Raw genomic sequence first — 25,266 nt, 5'->3', positions numbered from 1 at the left:
AATCTAAATTAATTGAAGTATTAAATATTTTTTTATTTTTATTTCATTTTTCGATAGATTATCATATTCATAAGATTATTTATATTTGATATTAAAAAATCGCAAAAATATTTTGCCTACTAATTGAAAATTAAAAGTATATACAGAAATCCAAAAACTGGTCATATGGTTTATATAATATATAAAAAAGGGTAAAAAGCTCAAATTAAGATACAGAACCACGTAAAATCGGAACTGGGTACCCGCGCGTTTTAAAAAGATTATTTTAATTTCAATATAATACTTGACTTTTTCATATGAAGTATATATCTCACAAAATTTTTAAGATGCAAAATTCTCTAGCTATTCTCTTATTTTGTAAAACGCATTTAAAGATTAAGTGGGTAGTGAGATTAATGTATCGAAAAGGGACAAGAAATCCCTATTTAACAATCCGATAGTTTGTTTCATAGTATTATGATTTTTATGACATCTTCAAACATTTGCCGTTTAACAAAAACAAATAAGAGTATTTGCCTAAAATACACACGGCATACTCGGGAGACGGTCGTACGTAAAAAAACGTAATTTAAGTATATTGTTATTATTTACCGTCAATGATTTATGCTCGTTAGTCTTGATCGCTTTTTATCCATCGGTTGATATGTGAACAGATTTTTTTTTAATACTCAAATGCAATTTTGTTATCAATTACGCATAATAAATTATTTGATTAGGTAATTAATATTTATTATCGATTTAAAAGTAACAAAAAATATTTCTATTTATACAAGCAAATTCTGCTTGTATAAATAGAAATAAAAATGTTCGAGAACCGGGTATTTAGATGCCCTAGTGCAAAAAGGCATTGCATGGAACTTTAATCGGAATTAAATGACACTATATGTATTTATTTAATGATTTAATTTACTTTTTCAGGAAGCAGAAGAGGCAGCCGCGGCTCGTGCGGCCAAACTGGAAGCTCATGCAGCGGCAGCTGCAGCTGCAGCCGCGAGAGAACACGAACCAATGCCGAAATCCCCGTCGGACTTTTCATGCCAAAGCTACGAGCTCTTTGTGGGTCAGGAGAAGGGAAACGACGACAACAACCGCGAGAAGATGTCAGTGCGCAGCGAAGGTCTCGAGTCGGTGAGCGAACACCACAACCAACACCAACAACAACAGCAACTGATGCAACAGCAACAGCTGCAGCAACAGCATGGCCACCATCATTTTCCATTGGGGCGCAAGGTCAGCGTGGTAAGTACGCGCATGTCACGCTGCCGCTCCAACTTTGCCACATGCTTACACATACTATACATCCAAACACGAATAACACAAATAATAAGACAACAAACGACGACAAAGGCATCTGCAGACCAACACGGGGCTCACGTTATCGGATAGTGTCCGCTTCCCGCTCCACTCCCCCTGCTCCATTCTACTCTCCATCCCGCGTTGATCTAACGAAGCTCTATTGTCGATTCTCTTAATAATATAATACTTACCCGCGTTTGTCGCTGTTTATATAAATGTGTGTTTTACATAAAAATAATATTCGCTAAATCGCCACAAAATCATTTTTATATCATATAAAAAAGAATAATATAAATTTTAATGTGTTATCAACGTTAACCTCTCTCTTTCTCTCTATCTTAACAGAAGTTCGTCCAGGATTAAATATGTGATTTTTTAACTGCAATTTTACAATACACTATTTTGTGGAGTCTCTTTATTATATATATATCCCACGTCGCTTCTCAAACATTCAAATCACTAATTCACAATGTCGAATCATCACTAAAATAATACCTTTATCGTTATTCTACACAGTACTACACTGCTTTGACAAAATGATGTTTAAAAATAATGAAAATTTCATCGTTATTTATAAATAATATTATCGTTATTAAAAATATAATATCACGTGAAAGTTGTATAGTAAAATTAAGTTTGTGGTAAAGTTGCAAACTGCATAGTGAATGTTAGATTGATTTCTTTTAATCTAAATTGCATTTTATTTACGGTCAAACATTCATATTTGTGTTAATGTATCAACTAATTTTATTTAATTCATATGCGTACATTCGATAACTGTTTTAATAAAACATCTTTAAATTAAATAATATGCAGTAGTTGCCGGTTTTTTTTGTAAAGAAACTCTTTATCATAAATCTTAATTTAAATTATTTAGTGATTAAAACGCACGCTGATCGGCGATTGCTGTGGTACAAATATTCCAAATACAGTATAAACATATAACTGAATATATTGGCCTTATTATTACATCATATTGTTACGAAATAATATATTAGTGTATTTGGAATTTTCATTTTTATATATATTCTATCAATTACGTCACATTATCATTAGAAATGAGTTGTTATAAAACAACTTACTTCTAATTAACCATCCTGAATTACGTCTTTAATGTAATAATATTTACTTTTAATAAAACAGGCGTAACTCTACATCGTTTATATTTATAAATCATCATGTGTTACGTTTATACATCATTGAAAATTCTATCTATACATGTATTTTGCAAGGACACTGATCATTTTTGTCTTATACATGTAGTTTTCCTATTTTAATATAAAGAAAAATTGAATAACATAGCTTGTAGGCAATGAAACATCCATATAAAGTTATTAAATAATATATTACAAATGTAAAATAATATATCTTTAAATATATGTAGCATTAGGAATATTATTTAATATTTAACGTATAAATAGTGTACTATATATATAAATTAAAACTACTGTATATTTTAAAAATAATTTATTCTTCTTCTTTCTCTTCTATAAAATATTAATAATAAAAATTAGCTGCTTTCCTTGTATTTAATTCATTGTTATTATAACAAACTATCAATTTTTCTTCCTGTCATATTATTCAACTTCATACTTATAATTTTTAATTTCTCGTACATTCAAAAAAATCAATTTTATATGCAATATCTATATTTCAATAAATCTGTTTTTTATCTCAGTGCCTTTTTATTTTGTATATAATGATCAAATACATATAAAAATAAAAAGGCATTACTAACATCGATAATACAATAGCAACATACAATAGAAAATCTTTCTCTCTATCGCATGATATTCGTTGGATAATTCGCTTCTTGTTATATGTACTTAGTACGTAATATTTGCTTACTTAATTTATTTATTATTATTAAAATGGCATAATTATTTTTTTACACACACCATCGTTAAAGGTAGGTTATTATATAAATTTACGAGTCAAATAATCGATAAGTTTTATATAATATTATAATAAAATCATCCACATTAATGATACATAAGCGCAATGTTTTTATTTTTGAATATACAATATGATATAAAAATATGAACATATATACATTTAAGTGTAAGAGAAAAATATTATGTGTGTGTATGCGTGTGTGAAAAAAATAACTATATTATTTAATATGCACGTCAAAGTTAAAGTATAAAATATGTTATGTAGTATATATATATATACTACATATACGAATGCACGTTATTATCGATTACAATAGTTTGTAATGACTTCCAGGCATGATTGCAATAAGTGAAAAGTGATATATTTAATGAAAACGTTTATATGTATATTGTAAAAATGATACATTATATACATATATTTAATAGTTATTTTCGATTTTGTTGCTTATTTAGAGCCTTCATAGTGTATGATGAGTATTTTTGTTGAGATTGGTTGCCAAAAAGTAATGGTAAATCACCAATCGTATGAAAAATATTGTATTGATAAATTTTTCAGGGACATGTAGAATGGTGCATTGCATTATATGGAGCATGCAATATGTATACATATTATTATTATTATATAATCTATCTATATATCTATACCTATCTAATCGGTTATACACATAAACTATTTCAATACGATCAGTGTTCTTTTTCTCCTATATAAGATACTGTTGTCGATGTTGTGACTTCCTAGCACTTGAATAAACTATAGTCGCTTGCTTTTGACACTCGATGTTGTTACAATGTTCTACTATGTGACTAATTAGCGTACATTTTGTTTATTATTACTGTTTTATTTTATTGATTTATTTTACTTTTGTACAACATTGTAAGTTTGAGTGATCGTGTATAATTTATGACCGATTATTATCTCTTAATTGAAGGTCCCCCATCCTGAAAGACTAGCTAAATACGGAACTAAAAGCCAGATTTGTTATGCATACTACCAGGATAGCTCACAGGTATGTGATGCATTTATCTCGTACGTTGGTGTTGCTCCTTAAATTGAAAAAAAGTTAGGACTTTTTTTAACCAACTGAAGATTTACAATATATAAAAACAGGAATTTGTCTATCTATGTATATCTCTTCCTTGTCAATAGTAACACGATAATATGTTGTCGTTGCACCATTCTGCATGTTATATTGATTTATTTCATATATTTACAATAATTCAGTAGATGATTGATTTTGTATCGAGGAAAACAGTTTATAAAGTTTAGTAGTGGCTAAAAAAAACGTACATGTATAAATACTGTTACGTGCGATAAGTATGAATGACTAGTTTCATAATATGAAAGAGTTTGTTTGAAATTATGTTTCATATTCATACAAATGATTCATATTTATATACATATATTTTTATAATATTTTAAGTTTAATACAGTGATGTTTCTATATAATATAACCATCAACTGCGATTAGAAATAATGTATGCATTTAATAGAATTTTACCGTTAAATATGGATATATTTTTTTACAATTGAAACAGTTATATAAATAGTTTAAAATCATATAATGATGTTTCTATAATTATTATTATTTTAAAAAAGAAAAGATTCATCCCAAAATACTTACTTGAAAACTTACTTATAATATTATATCCACTAATATTTTTAAACTCGCAACTTTATTGTTAATATTCTATCTGTATTCATCCTGAGAATATGTCAAATCAATGTCTGGAATTCCTCAAAATCATAGTTCTTACGCCTGATTATTTATTCAAGATGTTTTTGCTCTGATTATTTGGATTTATCGAAAACGTATTTATAAGATCCCTCAATAGGTGTAGTTATAAATAATAATAATCAGGACGAAGACTGTCAAATATAGAAGCATCACTGTCCTGATTACCTATTATGTAATTAGAAAATATAATATAAAAATAAGTTTTATTTAGGATATTTCCTGAAACAGCGCCTTATTGTTCACTATGTTCGATCTCACTTATCACCCTTATCATGAAAAAGTTTCCGTCGGTACAGCGACATAAGCGAGGGTGTCGTTTTTCAGGCGAGCTTATCACTGCCCGGATCGCCGTTTAACATCAGAAGAGGATCCAGAGGGTCGCACCAGCTGACCCTGAGGAACGGCAGGGGGCGACTTATACCTCCGGGGGCGGATCGAAAACCTTTGGTGTTGTCGACGTACCTGGACGCCCAGGAACACTTGCCGTATGCGGATGACTCAAACGCTGTGACACCAATGTCGGAAGAGAACGGTGCCATCATTGTTCCTGTGTATTATGCTAATTTAGGTCAGTTTGCAGACAGATAAATCTAAAACCACCTACGGGTTGGCCAATTCGGATGTTTGCTTTTTTTTTTAGAAAGAAATTATCTAGAATGCGTGTTCCGATAATATTAAAAATCATTATTGTATATCAGATACACAAAAAGTGTAAACAGATAAGTTTATAATCAGAGCCGAGGCGAGGTCTGTGATTGGGGTATTTTATTTGTTAAGTTTATATGATCAAAATTATTTAAAATATAATAAAAAATAATAATTTATTATAATAACGTTTATTAAAATTATAGAATAATCTAGTATCGTTTCTATAAAGCTAGTTTAAATCAATCGAAAGTTTTATACTTTTTACTCCCATGAAAAACATATATAAGTATATTATATTATATGATAACAAACCATTTGAAATCCGATTAATCGATTACAATTATGACGTATAGTATTTTATAAAATCAGATAGATTTTTCATTAAATATGATGTGCTAAACGATAACTTGTTAATGGCCGTATATAGAATGTAATATTTATTTTCCACAGTAATCCATATTTTTAATGAGTCGATTAACGCTTTACAAAAAAGATAATAACATAAAGATCCTTGTCTAAAATGTTGTTTTACTTTTTTTTTTGTATGCTTCATCCAAAAAAATTAACATCTCTAGAGGCGACACAAACAAGGCATATCTTAAAATGCAAAGTATATGTCTAATAAAGGCACTAGGATAAATAATTAAAATTATATATTTGATTAGCAAATTCGCAGGCAATGTGTCAATGTTAACTAAAATCTACTATAAAAGTCATATGATAAAATATATATTTAATGTAAAATCTACTCTAAAAGTCATATGATAAAATACATATTTAAACCGCATACTATTTACGTGGCTTTCTTTAGACAATGTTATACTCAAATAGGCACAATTTCGATTTAATTTTAAATACCTTCGTTGCTTGAAACATTCAATTTATTACCTGATTTTTATCTTGGGTGTGTGTATGTTCAGATAATTTAAATGAGCAGTGATATCCACCATTTTTAAATTTAATTACAAATTTTCCTTTTAAGTTGATGACTTTACTGCAGTGTACACATTGTATCCGTAGCTAATTTCCAGAAGATTAAAAACTTTAAATTAATGGTGATTTAATCCTTTTAATTATTATTAAATTTATTTTGTGAATGATGACGTTTATATTTTAGTCCATTTTTAACGTCGCTTTTGATACATTATTAGAGCAACATTAAAAAATAATATCAATCTATTTTTAACCGTCATCAACTAATTTTCTAATCTTTAATTGACTGTATCAAACATTGATGGTTAAGTTAAAAATTTTTTAATGTTGTTGTTTCTACTTCATACAAATCTGTAAACAAAATTGCCCTTTAGTGAAACTAGGAAGTCAGACTTCTTTGAAAAAAGTTTAACCATATCTGTAACAACAGTGCTTTTATACAAAGCTATGAAATAATACTTATAAGTATCTCTATGTCTTTTTTAACTTATATGCTTTTAATTTAATATTTGTCTTAAGCTAAAAAAACACTTTAACGTTTTTTATACGACACATTTTGTGAAAAAAGGTGAAAAGTGGATAAAATACGTTGATCCCTTAATTCAGTTTTTAACATAAAAATATATTTCTGTATTAATTATTAGGTGATATGAATAAAATATTTATTAATTTAAAAAAGCTACTATAACTATTTAGTTGGAATGCTACTGATCTAAAATATTTAAACTGTGTAGACTTTTATTTATTTTTTCATCGAACGCAATTTTATTCTGACTTATTACTTCTGATTTTTTTAAGTAGCTATTTACACAAGAACATTACATCAATCGCTTTTTAAATATGTATTTATCCTTTTTCAATTTTAAACATATAATCAAACTTGCGACATTTACGTTTATAATAAATAATAACCTATATATGTTTTCAACATAAAATTAAATTACATGTTTACGTATATATTATGAACAAGGAATATTAAATTGTGACTTTATTTAATTTATATGACATATTAATAATCTTTATTTTATTATTCTGGAACATAATAAAATAATTATATATTTGCCTCAATTTTTAAGATTTTTTTATTTGTTTTAAACAACTTTTTTTATGTCTGTATTGCTATTTAGTTTAAAATGTTTTATATAACATATGACTGACATAGATTAGTTATATAAATCGATGCCTAATACCTGAAAGACCTAGATTCAAATATTATATTGACTTAGCGTTTTTTTAATTTCTATCGTTTCCAAATTAGTGATTATTATTTAATTAAAATATTGATCGATCATTACAGACTAATTTTTCCTATATTTGCCTAATCTCACTGATGAATATTGTGATAAATAATTAAAATTTAATCGAATTAGCTCATGCATAATTAATAATAAAGTCTCACTACTTACTTAATAGTTTTTGGTTGTGTTTATTCTGTTGTGACATATTAATTAAATAAATATATATGTGGGCTTATCCTTCCTTCAGCCACATATATTACACACTTATCAATAGTTTATTCTTGATGACTTCAATCCAATTAAAATACAACTAATTACATATCTCAATTTAGACTCTAAAAGTAAAAATAAAATAATAGCAAAAATCAATGACGGGGCTTGGTGCAAATACACACTTTGAACTGCCTCTCTGCTGGCTCTGTTTATAATCAATCAGTTCTTTGTTCTGATCTTATTTTAACAAAAATGATTCATCTTTATTTTTTGTGCAAAAAAAATATTTTCTACAATATTGGCATTTTCCTAATATCGGGGTTAACCATTTTTTATATTCTTCTTAGTTTAGGTTGGTAAGGACAGCAAGAAATCCTAATAAATATTTTTTTAACTATGTCCCTCGATAACGATGCAAACAATATTCTGCTATAAACATGGAATAACTAAATATTATTGAATATAATTCTAGAATATTTAAAAGTATTTTAAAATAAACGCCTAATTTACTTTACTAACTGAAAATGTATCATTTTTGCCAAAACCCAATACTATTTTGCTATTATTTATTTATTTAAAAGTAAAACCTGTTTTAATGTTTTATTTTAAATGCAATAGTGCAATATTGGGTTTTGTGTAAAATATATACAAATATATGATTCGTTATATTTTTAATAACTCTCAAAAGGAACACTAATTAGTCTGTTTTTAAGAGCACTTTTTATTGTTTGACTTTTATTTATATTTTTATATTAAAAATATAAATATTTTTTAATATGATATTTATCATATTATTACATCTGAATTGTCCAACTTTTTTAATAATATTAAATAAATAATAATTAATAACGTATGTGCGTATGAAATAAGATGTATGTGACACATGTTCGTCGAAATTATTACAATTAAAATAAACATTTTTTTATATTTATATTCAATGGGAATCAAGGGGTGACATAGATTTATCTGTATCGAATAAGTCACACAAATTAGAATCACTGTGATAATTCTACACTTCACGTTAAATATTTTTCATATATACATATTGAAAATAATAATTAAAAGTATATATGAGAAGTTTGTCGCTATTATTATTGTGAGTTGTTTGATAAATACTTATGTACCTTAATAATTTGCCTCATCAGTTTAAATTTACATCAAAGGTATGTAGGTATAAATCAATCAAATTAAAGAAGCTAAGCTCAATGCACATATTTTAAGAAAATATATAAATAATTATTAAATAAAAGGAAATACACTGTCGTCACACTTTGCATTAGAATTTGCAGCTATATAACTAGCGTGTCTTTGTGTGTGCACCGTTTGCAATTGAAATACACTAATGGTAATTTACGTTTTTGTGGTGTCTCTAAATTTATTAAATATTTACCGGTAACATCTTACTTACTCTAAAAAAAGTCTAACCGAGTGAATAAGATGGTTTATGTGTACTTCTATGATAATATTCGTAATCTGTTCAACGATTTCAGGTTCTCGACATTCATCATATACTTCACATCAATCGCGCATATCATATACTTCACATGGAGATCTATTAGGTGGATTGGGTGGAAAACAAATACCTCAAACTAAAGAATCAAGATTGAGGGGTAGATCGAGTCGTAACCAAAGTATCACGTGTCATCCAAACGGTCATCCATATCAAGACACAAATCACAAACCACCACTTAGAGAATACCTTAGCGTACGTATAAATCAAATACACAATAAATACATATATATAGTGCATATAAAATAAACATGATATTCCATTTAGGAAATGAGTTCCGAGTGCACGGATGAAGCCGGAAAAGTTTTAAAGCACTCAAATGACAATCCTTTTATAGAGCCAGCTCAACAGCAAACCGTAGTAGATATGAAAGGTAAATGTTGATTTTAGAAGCGAGATATGAGGATATTTATTAAAGAATATATACTTTATTTCAGATGTTATGGTATTGAACGATATAATTGAACAGGCAGCTGGAAGACAAAGTAGAGCTAGCGATCAAGGAGGTAAGTCGTTATCGACAAAACAAATCAGGATTCAAGTAGATTTACTATCTAAATGTTCATTGCATTAATTAATTTTCGCTTGATGTCCATGAAAGTGTATGCCCTTATTTTTGTCCCATCTTGGCTCATATGCATTAGATGTATTTTATGTTACATCACTACCACTATGTTCATATACCAAAAATACTTAATATAAAAATAAATAACATATATAATACACACAATAAATATATGATAACTAAAAATCAAAACACAATTTAGATTTTTATATAAATAATAATAATCATAAAATGTAATATTTCACCAAAATCAACATAAATACTATAATATAATACTAACATAAAAATACTACATCTAACATAAATTGATTAACAATAACAATCACTTAATAATCCAACCTCTATACTATTTAGATATGATTACAACTTTTGAATGTGTATTTTTAAATTAAATAAAATATCTTTTACAAAACGTAGTTAGAATACACCCTTACTTTATTAATTATTCATTCAAAATATAGCAATTAAATATTTTATAAACATATCATTATCATCATATAATATAAGGCAAAAGTGAGGGTGTATTTTTTATTCTATACATTTTGCATTTCATATATATTTAATTAATCATATATCATATACTTGTATAATATGTTAAATAATGTTTTTTAAACGATAAATATATATATTTTTCTTGTTATACCTAAAATGCCATGTCCTCCATTGTATAGTATTGGTTTTTCGATAAAAATTTACTTTACTAAAAATTTTCTTATTTAAGTTGGTTTCGTTCAGGGGAATGAGATGTTACCCTCTTCCAGTGGTGAAATATATTTTGCATATAAAAACGCTTCTCTGTTCTTACGTGTTGTTTTTATTTTTATTATTTACACTGAAAAAAATGCAACTTCGCATGCACTTTCAATGCTTTTTATCCTTATCCTTGATGACATGTTTTCGATTGCCTTATTTTAGTTTTTCGTATTTATTACTACATTTGATTGTCCTGCATAGTCATTGTGTACATAGCAAATATTTTTCTTATATGTTTTGCATATACATGTATTTTTAATATTATGTGTACATTTATCATATTGATTTATGTATATTTTTACATAAAAAAATACCAGTGTGTCAATAAAATATTAAAATGTACTTAATACTTTTTTGATTGAATTATGTATATTATTGAATAAGCTGCATATACATGATAATATAATCAAAAATATATTAAAATGTTATATTATAGATACTATACTATCTACTATTTAAATTATTCACAATAGATTATTGATTGTGCACGTTTAGCTTGTAAAAGTTAATATGTAATTGGTAAAAAATTATTTAACTGTGATTATTAAAATGTGTACATATCGTAGATATTGTATTTAAATTTGAGAGTGACATAGTTGTAATCGTAAATATAATTATATACGTAAATATAATTATTATTAATATTATAATTTCTTGCTTCCAAGAGTTATATTATTAATTATGTATTTGTCAAAAGATTTGGAATTTTTGGAAGCGAGAAAAATTTGACATAACTAGCGATACGTTTGGCACTAAAATTGCAATATGAAGTGGCACCTCTTGAAAATAATGTAGCACTCCATACCTAATTCTTCTAAAACAAAGCAGACGAAGATTTATTCACTTAGACTAAGGACTAAACATCCTGATTTATGTTTTTGTTTAGTTTATTTATTGCTACATTAACGAAATATCTAAACGCTTCATTCTTTACTCAATTGATTTGTGTTCACAAAAATCAAGCATCAAACCTCAATCGAAAGAGTATATTGACAACAAGAATACGCTTTGTTTAAATTGATTATTTTTCACATGTACCATCTTGATAGTATTATATCGATAATATACACAGAGCTATTACGATTTTTTTAAATCTTCTTCTGCGCCGACTTCGTTTACAGATGATTAAGAATTTTTTCAGCTTTTTAGCCAGCTTTCATTTAAGAATCGGAAATCTCCTTCCCCTAATTTTTAATCGAAATTATTTATAATGTTTTTTTGTATTGATAAAGTAAAGTATGTTTTAACCAATACTAATATATGGAAAATTGGCAGTTTCCATATACTACTTCCCTCCGACAGAGGATGATGAAGATGGACCAACATTCAAGGAAAAGGCACTGGAAAATCTCATGAAGGGTATTGATATTTTTTGTGTCTGGGACTGCTGTTGGCTCTGGCTGAAGTTCCAAGAATATGTAGCTTTATTAGTCTTCGATCCATTTGTTGAACTCTTCATTACACTTTGTATCGTTGTTAATACACTTTTTATGGCGCTTGATCACCACGACATGAACAAAGATATGGAGAAGGCTCTAAAGAGCGGAAATTATGTAAGAAAATCATTTTACATCTATAACATACATGATTAAAAATTCAATATGATTAATTTATATTCTATTGCAGTTTTTTACGGCTACTTTTGCAATTGAAGCGACGTTAAAATTAATAGCAATGAGCCCAAAATACTATTTTCAAGAAGGATGGAATATATTCGATTTTATAATTGTGGCATTGTCACTATTAGAACTTGGATTGGAGGGCGTTCAAGGTTTATCGGTGTTGAGATCATTTCGATTGGTAATTATCGCCTCATTATTACTCTAATTATAAATAATATATGTACGAAAATTATTGTGAGTTGATGTGAATGAAATGAACTAAATTACATTTCATTTACAATAACTATATTTGGTTGTAATAATATTTTTATAGGTAAATCACACTTACAAAATTACACAAAATAAACTAGAAAGTGTTTTATAACACTTGTTTCTATATTGGGGTACAATGATGTCAATCATGATTCATATAAAATATAATTATACTCACCTTCCATTATTACAAATATATTTACAGCTGCGTGTTTTCAAGTTGGCTAAATCTTGGCCAACTCTCAACTTGCTAATTTCTATAATGGGTAGAACAGTGGGTGCTTTAGGGAACCTAACGTTCGTACTTTGCATTATTATATTCATTTTCGCCGTGATGGGGATGCAATTGTTCGGAAAGAATTACACAGGTTTGTCAAAAGACACGCCAGAAGTATTTTAACATTTTTGCGAAATAAACATTTACATAAAGGCCCAACTTTTTCTTAATGGGACAGTGGCTTCGTTCTTTTCTTTTACATATCACAAATATATTATTAAATTCTACACTCTATACTACTGTTGATATATTGCATGACATGATACAAACAGCTTCATATACACACGTTTAATTATAAGTTGATTTAAATAATATTTTCGATTATTAATAACAAAAATATATAGAGTGACATACATATTTTTTGAGAAATTTAAATAAATATAATCTGGTCACTCTATATATTTAATACATATACCTAGGTACATAGGTGTAAGTATTTATAACCATCGAGCGCTTTAAGAACTTTATATCTTTCGAACGTTTGGCGCATATATCATAAGAAATAATATATTTAAGTATTATATTATAATGCCTCTTAATCCTATTCAATACTGCACAAAAAATGTACACTTGCTATTGCAGCTTCGAGTATTCAAATTAGCAAAATCTTGGCCAACGCTTAATCTGCTTATATCGATTATGGGAAGAACCATGGGTGCCCTCGGAAACCTGACTTTTGTATTGTGTATTATTATATTTATATTTGCCGTAATGGGAATGCAACTTTTCGGAAAGAACTATACGGGTAAGTGACAATGAAATTTTGTTGAGGTATGTAGTGTGAGCTCTTCTATGAAAAATACAACAGTGAACGAGTAATTTGTATAATATATAATGAAAATTTGCTTAATCGCTTCATTATTACAACATAGACTATCTTCTTACAGTTATGCCAATAAAAAAATGCCTGTTTGCATATTATTTTAACTAAGATCTTATTTAACTAAAATCTTTTTTAATTATAAAATGAAATGTTAATACCAAAAATTTAAATTCAATTTGACATATTAGATAATTTTTAATGAAAGGAGTTATATAAAATATTGCTATATAAAATGTAGATAACTGTAAGATTTATATGTGTATACCAAATACAAATATGTCATTATTTTACCACATTTAAATCAAAATGATATTTTGTAAGCAGTTGTACACAAAACACAATTAAAACAGTTTAAATCGTCCTTAACAATAAATACCAGTATTACCAATAAACGTTATAGATATAATCAAATAAATAGGAATGCATCTTTTTATATTATGCAAAGTTATTTAGTTATGAACTATTATTTTTGTGCAACAATATTGAGTAAAGTACGATTTGCATCTTATTGTATATGTTACAGTGTATCTGTATTCTCAGTGAAATTATATTTTCTCTAGCGTTTTAGTAAAATCATATCCAAATACATTTTCACCGGTATATATATATTTCTACTAGCAAAAATATAATTTAACTGCTATACCATTCAAACCCAAACCAAACCTGCCCTTAGAATTTTTTTTGTTTTTTTATAGTAGTATTTTGTCAAACGATGTAAAATTGTTATTATGTGACAAATCCATCTGTAAATAAATACAGTTTTACTGTTACTGAGCAGTGAAATTGTAAATCAATTGAAAATACATTTAATGTATTGAGTTGATATAATGAAACTACATCATAATAGTAAAAATAATAATTCACTGGTGATAAACATTTACTGTAACATATATATGTGATGTACTCGTAGCCTTATCTGCTTCTAGTAATTTATTCGTTTTCAAGTATCGGGTTGAATTCTGGATTTCGGACATCGTAGCTAAGCCAGAGTTCACGTGAAGAGGGAAGCGGCTGCTTTCTTGAGATTTTCATCCTTTCAATCGTCAGCGTAGCTGCTCTTGTGATTCAAATCAGGGATATCAGCTGAAAGTTCTTTTCTAAAATAAATTCCAAATTAAAACGCTAATAAAAGTGAATTCTACATGAAATTGCAGGATATGCGCTATGTATGCGCTTATATACGCTTGGTCTGACTTGAAGAGACTTCTTTGCTTGCCCACTATTGATGCGACAGTGAAATTAAATTTATTTATTTCCATCGCCTTTCTTTATACATATGTCCGTAGTCGTCAGAGCTGAAACAGGATAAGATGTGGTTGTCATTACGCTGCGTTTTTTAATGCATTATACTAATAACTCGGATCTCTGATCGTCATGAATATAACGCACTTGTCGTCATAACAATGGAATTTTTTTATTGCGCTTTTAACGCGTATTGCGACAATACTTGACCCCGACACATACGATTGCGTTTTATTTTTCTTTTAAACAAATCTCGTGATATAATTTCATTGCCCTTAACAAATAGTTATACATTTTTTACAGCAATATTAAAGCATTACCCTTTACATAACATATTTTCAGATTTTATATGAAATTTGGCCCTATAGAATATATAGAACAATTAGCATTTTGTATTATAAACGTGTCAGTAATCTTAATCAATTATTTAATCCATACTGTTATTTTTTTAGATAATGTGGACAGATTTCCTGACGGTGAATTACCCAGGTGGAATTTCACGGATTTCATGCATAGTTTCATGATAGTATTCCGAGTACTATGCGGAGAATGGATAGAATCTATGTGGGATTGCATGCTAGTTGGAGACGTGTCGTGTATACCGTTCTTTTTGGCGACTGTAGTGATAGGAAATTTGGTGGTGAGTATTCAAACCAATCGACAAGCACGAATAGAGATTTTTTTAACCAACTTTCGAACCCAAATACTCCCCAAACAGGTGCTGAATCTTTTCTTAGCTTTACTCTTGTCAAATTTCGGTTCGTCGAGTCTTTCAGCGCCGACTGCCGATCAGGAGACTAACAAAATTGCCGAAGCGTTCAACCGGATATCTAGATTCAATGCGTGGGTCAAAAGAAGTGTTGGCAACTTCTGCAAGTTAATACGGAACAAACTGACGAACCAGATTGCGAACCACGCACCAGGTGAGGGCCCATGCCCCAGTTGGAAACAAGGTTCATATTTTGAACACATAGCAGATAGCTTGGTTTTTTCACACACCCGCCATATGTAGAATTAATACATAAGGCTAGTGATTGATTTGTATATATTATTATTATATTTTGTTATTTTGATTTATATATTATTTTATTTTATTTGAGTTCTCATTAGAAGAGATATAGCAGAAGAGTTCAAGAAATGTATATGTCTATTAATATTGATATTATATTTTTTATTAAGATTATCATACGAGAGATATCCGAAAAATAGATAAAGGGCTAGTAAAATTATACGTAATTTTTAATCGATATAATATTTTTTTAATTTTTAATGCAACTGCTATTTCTGTTTATAGGAATAAATTGTAAATCGTGACTTTAAAGCAGTAAGAAGTTACGTTATTATTAAATAAATAAGTATTTTAAATTATTCATGAAATAAAATGATTTCTGTATTTTTCGAATATCCTTCGTTAAATTATATACCATATAAATATTAAATTCTACTTGAACTCTAATGACATACTTCTTATTAATAATTTAATTACATATTTTTATTCCATACATTACGTTTACTTCATAAACAAATACTAAAATAATACCTGAGTGACATATTCAAAGCTATCTGAAATGATCGACTTCATTCATAGATACATACCTACATATGTATCATTATTTAAATCAGTGAATACAAATCACGTTTATTTTATATCTGCTTCTAAATTTTATGTTTTTTTACTATTCTAAAATAATAAAATAAATTTTGTATCTGAACTAAAACTACACTATTCTTATTCTTTAAACTTTTGGCTGAATAAATTTTTGGTACAACCACATTATGGCACAAATTATGTGTATCACTGATTTAAAATATGAATTACTTAGTTTTTAAGTAATAATAATAATAATAATAATAATTGCATGTGTAGATTTAATGTATACTTATTATTATATGAAAATGTAGTACAATTCAAATACTGTTTTTGTACTTTTAAAATGTAAAAAATCATGTTTAATTTGATGGTATTGAGACGCAACGCTTAATAAGTGCATGTTTTTTGATCAAAGTTTTATGTTTATTATATGTGTTATTATTTTTTGATATTTATTTATTCACTGCTATTCACGCTTAATACTTTAAATATATAATGTTCAATCAAAAGTTATTACAGTTATTTTTAAAAAAATATTAATGGATGCTAGAAATGTTTTCAAAATCAATTATTAAGGGATGTAAATAAATTATGTGCAGCCTTTATATTATTTATATTGTATATATTAATTAAAGCTATAAATTTAATGTATATTTTTACACAGAAATAAAATAAAGGCTGTATAGTGTTATATATATATTATTATCAAGATCGTATTTGGTTTGAACTATACTTATCTTAAAATATAAATAATACAAATAAACTGTTGAAAAACTAACCATATAGATTATTTTTTCAATATTGCAATATTGAAAATTTCTCTTTCAATATAAATTGTTTTTTTTTTTAGTTTAAACGAAAATACGATCCTATGTTATGTTTTGCAATATATGTTCCAAACAGAAAACACGCCCCTTCTCCCGTTTGTTAATGTTTGTGTGTAATATTTTTATTTTGAAACATATTGCACGTTGTTGTTGTATATTCAGTAATAATTGTCGTGTGCGATAAATGTCTAATTGTTTTAAATCGTGCAGTGTCATAGAGCTAAGAAGTCATGCATAAATTTTACGGCCTGTATGTCGTTGAAGAAATATATTATAAAAGTATTTGTCATAGTTGGTTCAGTTTAAACTTTAAGTAGAACATTGTTATGGCAATAAAAAGAACAGATACACTACAACTTTAAATTGCATTTTCTGATACCATTTGCCATAATGGTGTTCTACTACTGTATGTAAATATTTTATTGGGATCTAATAATATGCTGAAACATCATTAGTTTTATCAATATACTAAACTAGATATAATATAGATTGTTTCTAATAAAATTACGTTTATATAAGAAGTAGTAAAATCGCTGCTTTTCTTACTTTATACTGCAATTAAATTATTTTTATAAATATTATACTCAAACGTATATCTAAATGATCATAAATAGACCCTTTAACATATATTTTTTATAAAAATAAAATATTAAATATTTTAAAAGGCTGCTTATGAGAAGAAATATATGTGTTATCTTAATTCAGAAACAAGCAATCTCATAGTTAGTTTCCCGTTGCATGCAGATTAACTTATTTTTTTTTTCGCGGTTAGCTATCCAAATTCTGGAGATACGACAGTTCAGTCGTCATTCAGAAAGTATTCGCTGGTTGCCAGCGTTTCGGTATTTATATCCATAGAAAATTTTGTTTTTGCCCCTTTCGGTGGAACGGCCAATTACAAAATGGTAGCCGTTGAGTAGTTTTTTTAAAATATATTGACGATCCTTTCTCAAGGCGCTTAGAACGGTTTATTTCTTAAAACAAATAATACAGAAGCTTTTCCTAAACCGCCACTGTTAAAAAATGTATTTAAATAATCCCACTAGAGAAAATCCAATGAACTAAAATGAAAAATATTATGATGTTTCAACTTATTCTTGACGTTATATTAGTACATAAAGTTAATATTATCCAATGTAATAGAAGCTTTTTGTTTACGTGTAAGCCTTAAAATTTGTGCAACCCCTTCTTTTTTGTTGTTAAATGTTGTGAATTAAAATAATAACTCGTCGGACGGTGTTCTAAAGTGGTGGTGTGGCGTGATTTCGTTTGTTTCTGGCGCCGGCTTTGTGGGCGCCCAGGTCTTAAGGCTGCTCTGTGTGGGCGGTGTGTTTCCTCAGAACGAGGAGTGGACAACGAGCTGGAAATGGGCGGTGACATGGACGATGCCATCATATATAGGGACAAAAAGCACAAAGACCAGCTGGAGGTGGCGATCGGCGACGGCATGGAGTTCACCATACACGGTAAAACATTGGTTTAGCGCGAATCACTATAGGCTCTTTGTATACGCTCGGTCAGATCATTTGATGTCGTTTATCCTAGGCGATCTGAACACGAAGATCAAAAAGGGAAAGATGCTCATGAACAACATCAACTCGATCAGCGGCAACCACCAGGACAATCGGTTAGAACACGAGCTCATGAACCACAGACCCATAACGGTATATCGAATTATTATGATTGTACAGAGCTTAGTTGCAACTATGTAAGGAATTAAACGATAGTTAAAGTTGCAGGATGACGACACGATCAGTCAAAAGTCATACGGAAGCCACAAGAACAGACCGTTCAAAGACGAGAGTCATAAAGGATCAGCTGAGACTCTGGACGGCGAGGAAAAGCGTGATGCGAGTAAAGAAGATCTTGGTTTGGATGATGGTTAGTATTTGCAACTTGATCAAAAGTATAGTCAATGTTTTTGGCAACTTATGAGACTATTATTTTGTTTAACGTAACCGAATATTTGCTTGATGTTATATATTAGCAATCGAGTAATAGGTTTATATTATGATCCAAAGAACCATTTTTTTAAATTAAATTAATCATAAGCAATTAATTGATTCAAAGTAAACTTTAAATAATTTACAATAATTAATAACAGTATTATTAGTTGTTGTGCTCTAAATATATGTTAGGTAGTACACTATTAATATAAAAAAAACTGATAAGAATTGCATAAATATGACTACGTAGCACCATTTGATGATGACGATCGTTCAGTTCATCGCTTTGCAGGCTTTGAGTCGTCCGCACTGAATAAATGTCCGGCTTAATTAGGCGTTGAATTTTGATATGTATAATGGTGTATAAAAAGCGTTGGGATATGATTCCCTAAGTTCTTGCAGATAGTTGCATGTCTCTAAGTATTTCTTCAAACTAGATACTTAAAAGTGCTTTTGAAAATCCAACTATTCTCGAGAATTCCAATTTTGATTTTTTAAACATCTTTAAGAATCACGATCGCGTCCTCTTTTGCCGCCCGTTAGAGACTGAACGTCCGCATTAGCCGACCCATTCATTTATCTCTTGTACAATACCTTGTTTTGACAGTAAATTGTTACTGAAAAATATTCGTACAGTTTTCATTTTAATTTTAAATGCTCAATAATAATACAAAAGATGGTTATAAATTACTTAATGGTATATCACGAATTAATCCATTGTTTTTAAACTTACATTAAAATATTTTCCTTGTGTTTTCAGAAGATGAAGGCGGCGAAGACGAAGGCTTGGACGGCTTGGGTCATCCCCAGGTCGTCGTTGCCGCTGACGAGGAAGTCATTGAAGATTCGCCAGCAGATTGTTGTCCAGATCCATGCTATGCACGCTTTCCCTTCTTGGCTGGCGATGACGATGCGCCGTTCTGGCAAGGATGGGCAAACTTGCGCCTTAAAACATTCCAACTTATCGAAAATAAATATTTTGAGACTGCTGTAATCACTATGATTCTTTTAAGTAGCTTAGCACTGGTAAGCATCGAACGCTTAATAAAAAATAATATACCGCACATACATTTATATGAAACATAACATTCCAGGCCCTCGAAGATGTTCATTTGCCGCAAAGGCCAATTTTACAAGATATTTTATACTATATGGATCGTATTTTTACCGTTATATTTTTCTTGGAGATGTTAATCAAATGGTTGGCTTTGGGTTTCAAGATGTATTTCACGAACGCGTGGTGTTGGCTCGACTTTATCATTGTCATGGTGCGTAATTATGTCTTATATCATTATATTTATATATTAGCTTAAGAGTTTAAATGTATAAAGAAGGCGGAAGGTATAAATGTAATGATTAACTATGTGAGTTACCATGTAATAACTGTTGACATCTGAATATAGTTATCACTGGTAAATCTGGGTGCCGTTTGGGCCGGTGCAGATGACATTCCAGCATTTCGTTCTATGAGAACTTTGAGAGCCCTCCGACCCCTGCGTGCTGTGTCTCGTTGGGAGGGCATGCGAGTGAGTAACAAGGACAAGAGGGATGAGCTCGCAATGTTAAAATGCTAATGCATTACCATATAGAACTAAAAGCTACTATATATGTATATTAATAACAATGGTCTTTGTATAGTTGGATGTAACAAACTAACATTATGCTTCAACAAAACATTTACAATATTGAGAATCGAGAAAATATAAGAATGATTTTAAACTACAATATAATACATTACATCACAACATTGGTTCTTTTGGTTTACTCATTCGCTAAAAAGTGATTCTTTATATCGTCACCTATTTAAATCAAATAACAATCGTCTATAATTGTAGTAAAAATCTGAGCTTTTAAGGATTTTATGACTGAGTGCTGTTTAGCGAGCCAGTACCTTAACAAATTGTACAACAAGAAATTTGCCAAATAGAATATGTAATACACAGATTTAAAATCTGGTGTTAATTTATATAAAAATCTACGAATAAAATTGCTTCGAGTATTATTTTTTTTAGTGTGTATTTTGTATTTTATGCGCATAAAACATAAATGTAAATTAATTAAATGCTACTTTAAAATAGCTATAATATGTTATAGTAGAAAAGTATAATTTTTTTATTAGAGTCTGAGTTTTGCCCAGTAAAAAAATGAAAAAAATAATATATTTAAGTCTTCCGCTGTAACATGACAGGCGTTAGCCCAATGTTTTACAACGGGGTAAAAACAATCAAACCTACAAGTAAATTGTAATACACCAGACTAAAATCTTAATATATTTTTTATAAATTATAAACAAGGAATGTATATCTTTTAGTGATTTTAATTTTCATATTTCATCACTATGCTCATTTGTAAGATTAGTAAAATCTGGAAAATATGTGATGACCAATTGAAAGTATAATTATATAATAACTAATTCTGATCTTCCAAACAGCACATAAAAACATACTCATATGAGATTTAAACCTATGATTTTCAACTATACCAATCTATCGTTTGGGAAAATCATAAAATAAAATGATTATTTAGGAAATACGTTTTTTTATAACAATGCCAAAAATTACTATCAAATCTAAAATTATTCTCAAATGCCAAAGAACAGCTTAAAATTAATTCTACAATTTATACAATTCACAGTAAAAATTCAACAAAACAAAAAAAATGGAAAAAGTATGTAAGAAAAACAGGACTATTGAACTAATAATCAGAATATAATACATATTAATGAATTCTATCTAATCTTTATGGTAAAAATCTTGTTGTACAGTATTATGTTTCATATTTAGATACAAATTTATTGAATATGGAGACTTTTCTTTGACAATTAATTTGATATTTTAAAGCTCCATAGCTCATTACTGAAATGTTCCATACATCATAATTTGATCAAATTTCATGACACCAGAGCTCACCGTATAATAATTTTTGCTACTTTGGTAACGTTTTACTATTAAATTAATACATTTTCTTTACTCAAATATGTAAATAATTTGTTGTCCCATAAAACACTATACTGCAATCTTGTTCTTCGATTGCTTCTGTGGGTGTATATCGATATTATTAAAATACTTTTTATTACAGGTGTTTTATGCGTGTTGATTATCCCTTATTCGGTTTCTTTTGTATCATATACTTTCAATTCATTATAATTTACTGTCTTCGCTTGAAATCGTTCTATTTAAAAAATATAGCATTAGATGTTATGTGTTGCACTTATGGTTGACTTTTAGTTCTTTTTACATAAATTTCTTATATAAATATAAAACGCATTCCGAAGATAATCTATCATATATATAACATCTTTCAATAACAACTATTATTATATGCAAATGCTGTTGTGTGCTTGAGTTGCTGGTGTTTTCAGTGGACAGCGGTGTAATTGGTGAATCCATCTGCCTGCTTTACATATTGTCTTCTTTACAGGTGTCCTTCCCAATCGATCTGCACTACAGTATATCTATACCCCTATACGATTAGAATCACACTTATCCCTAAATTATAGATTGTTTAGGCGTTATTTTATTTTCAAAATTTTCGTGGAGCTCTCCGGACCGTGGTCAGCCACATTGAACGTGTACTTTAAAAGACTCCATTAGCGTTACGACAAACTTGACACGTTGATTGAACTTTGCTTTTGTGTAATTTGTGAATTGGCAGGTATCGCTTATTAACTTCGTTGCTGCTCTATGTGGCGCGGGAGGTATTCAAGCCTTCAAAACCATGAGGACACTCCGCGCGTTGAGACCTTTAAGGGCCATGAGTCGAATGCAGGGCATGAGGGTATGTACCCCTCAATGTGCACCTGCTCATTTACATAATATATTTCAGATCTTTCGTAGATGTTTTTTTAAGTCGATTAGATGAAATCATATAGTGTTTTGTTTACAACACGGATTCTTTGTCATTATCACACAAAATATAATTCGACCTCTTCTTTCCTACTTATTATTATATTTATATAACTTTATATTATAACAATTTTATTATTTACCCTATTTATAAATATGATCATTTATGTTTTAAATATATGATATTAAATATTATGTGTGATATTGATAAAGAACTTAAATTACATATTTTTGCATCAAAATTTCTTGTTTCTATTTATATAAATTGGAAATTATTTGATTGAAACGATATGGAGTCTGCTTTTTGCACTTCAGTAGTGGTTGTCATTTTATTCCTATTATATTTTAATATACGTTAGATTTTTCCAAATTCGTATGGTAAGATCATAGTAGCTAAAATATCACGCAGTACAATGTAAGAAAATAAAACATTTCACTCACAAATAGCACCAGATTTAAACCATTGATCAGTCTAAAGTTAAAAATTGATAAATACATATAAGGTAATTCTTTACAATCTTTGCCTGGCGATAGAGATTGTTTAGCTTACATAGGGAATTGATGCAATTTTCCCAAAAATAGATCATTCCAACCTTTGCACGATTGCATGTATCCTATTATCACATACTGTCGAATGTTTAATAGTCATAGTCATAAATAAAAATATGTAATTAATTACATTTATCATCGTCGTTTCAATATATCTGATTATATTATTTATGTATTTTTATTTATGTTCTAAATGTTGTTGTGTTGCTAGTAAATTTAAGTCGTTACATATTTAAAGCATAATTATTTCTAATGCATTAACAACCATTTTGTATATTTAAAAATATGTAGAATTAAAAATCTATTTATTAATAATTTGTAAATATAGTGCATTTTAATAATATTTATTTAGCTTTATAGCAAAGGCGTGTACAAAGTTTATAAAATTATGCAATAACAAATAATATAAGCTTGCTGTAAATGTTGTACGCGCCTAATTAACGTTGCATTATTATTTTAACTATAAATCATAAGGTAAGATCATATAAAATATTAGCACAACATCATATTTTTTTATAATAATTTATTATATATTTAACTGAGAACTTAAATAAAACATACCCTAACCATTTTCAGGTTGTAGTTAACGCTCTAGTTCAAGCTATACCATCCATCTTCAATGTGCTTTTGGTGTGTTTGATATTTTGGCTAATTTTCGCCATCATGGGAGTGCAATTGTTCGCTGGAAAATATTTCAAGGTAACTATTAAAATAATGTAAAATATACTCGCTAATAAATTATTTAATTAACATTGTTGTTTAATTACAGTGTGTAGACGCAAACGGAAGCTATGTCAGCTATGAGATCATCCCCGATCGTAACGCTTGCATAGCGGAAAATTACACATGGGAAAATTCTCCAATGAATTTCGACCACGTGGGAAAAGCGTATTTATGCTTGTTCCAAGTTGCCACCTTCAAGGGCTGGATTCAGATTATGAACGATGCGATTGACTCGAGAGAGGTATTTTATACATAACAGAACAGCGGTTCTCAACCAAAATAAAAGATAGGTTTGGGTTTTCACATAAAATTATTTTAATCAAAAAAAAATATTTAAATTAGTAAAATTATTTGAATACAAAAAAAAGAGATTCCGAGATCTTTAGTGGAAGTTTTCTAACCAAAATGTTATTTGTAGAAATAATCTGATGACGATTGTGATCGATAAAATGATACAGTATGACACTTTCCGATACTAAAGGGCAAACAGTTGACGGAAGCCCGTCTCCGGAAATCTTAATCATTCTATAAAGAGAAGAAGTCCGCAAAAGAGCATATGCATTAAACAATTTTAAATCATCTGCATACAAAAAAAAATATTTTTAACCGCTGTATTTATATCATTAATTAATAACGTAAAAACAGAGAGCCCAGGTTAGACCCTTGAGAAACCCCTGAATGGGTAAAATATTCTTTCGTCAATCGACCGCCATATGCTACATACTGTCTATGATCGCTCAACTACTTGAAAATAACCGAGTTAAATCATCCGCACAATCGAA

The 25,266-nt window shown here is 28.7% G+C and overlaps 1 protein-coding gene across 38 annotated transcripts in view; it reads left to right on the top strand.

Annotated features, from left to right (window-relative positions):
- para (sodium voltage-gated channel paralytic) overlaps nt 1-25,266 on the top strand; it is a 41,871-nt gene that overhangs the window by 12,127 nt on the left and 4,478 nt on the right. The window contains exons 13-31 of one of the 38 annotated variants that reach the window (XM_088184175.1): nt 919-1,239; nt 4,121-4,198; nt 5,252-5,495; nt 9,450-9,664; nt 9,737-9,842; nt 9,907-9,975; nt 12,090-12,340; nt 12,414-12,587; nt 13,521-13,683; nt 15,456-15,643; nt 15,722-15,926; nt 18,762-18,887; nt 18,967-19,085; nt 19,161-19,302; nt 20,128-20,393; nt 20,462-20,635; nt 23,022-23,144; nt 24,338-24,460; nt 24,531-24,725. In XM_088184175.1, the coding sequence (XP_088040301.1) occupies nt 919-1,239; nt 4,121-4,198; nt 5,252-5,495; nt 9,450-9,664; nt 9,737-9,842; nt 9,907-9,975; nt 12,090-12,340; nt 12,414-12,587; nt 13,521-13,683; nt 15,456-15,643; nt 15,722-15,926; nt 18,762-18,887; nt 18,967-19,085; nt 19,161-19,302; nt 20,128-20,393; nt 20,462-20,635; nt 23,022-23,144; nt 24,338-24,460; nt 24,531-24,725 (3,282 nt within the window). Of the gene's footprint in view, nt 1-918; nt 1,240-4,120; nt 4,199-5,239; nt 5,496-9,449; nt 9,665-9,736; nt 9,843-9,906; nt 9,976-12,062; nt 12,341-12,413; nt 12,588-13,520; nt 13,684-15,455; nt 15,644-15,721; nt 15,957-18,722; nt 18,888-18,942; nt 19,086-19,148; nt 19,303-20,127; nt 20,394-20,461; nt 20,636-20,770; nt 20,894-23,021; nt 23,145-24,337; nt 24,461-24,530; nt 24,726-25,266 lie in introns of those variants that run through there. The other 37 variants (XM_088184162.1, XM_088184183.1, XM_088184177.1 and 34 more) reach the window with 37 other exon arrangements.

This window comes from Plectrocnemia conspersa, unplaced genomic scaffold, assembly GCF_051122295.1.
Source record: "Plectrocnemia conspersa isolate PC_06_02 unplaced genomic scaffold, ASM5112229v1 ptg000004l, whole genome shotgun sequence".
NCBI lineage: Eukaryota > Metazoa > Arthropoda > Insecta > Trichoptera > Polycentropodidae > Plectrocnemia > Plectrocnemia conspersa.
This window is presented reverse-complemented; position numbering and strand designations above follow the sequence as displayed.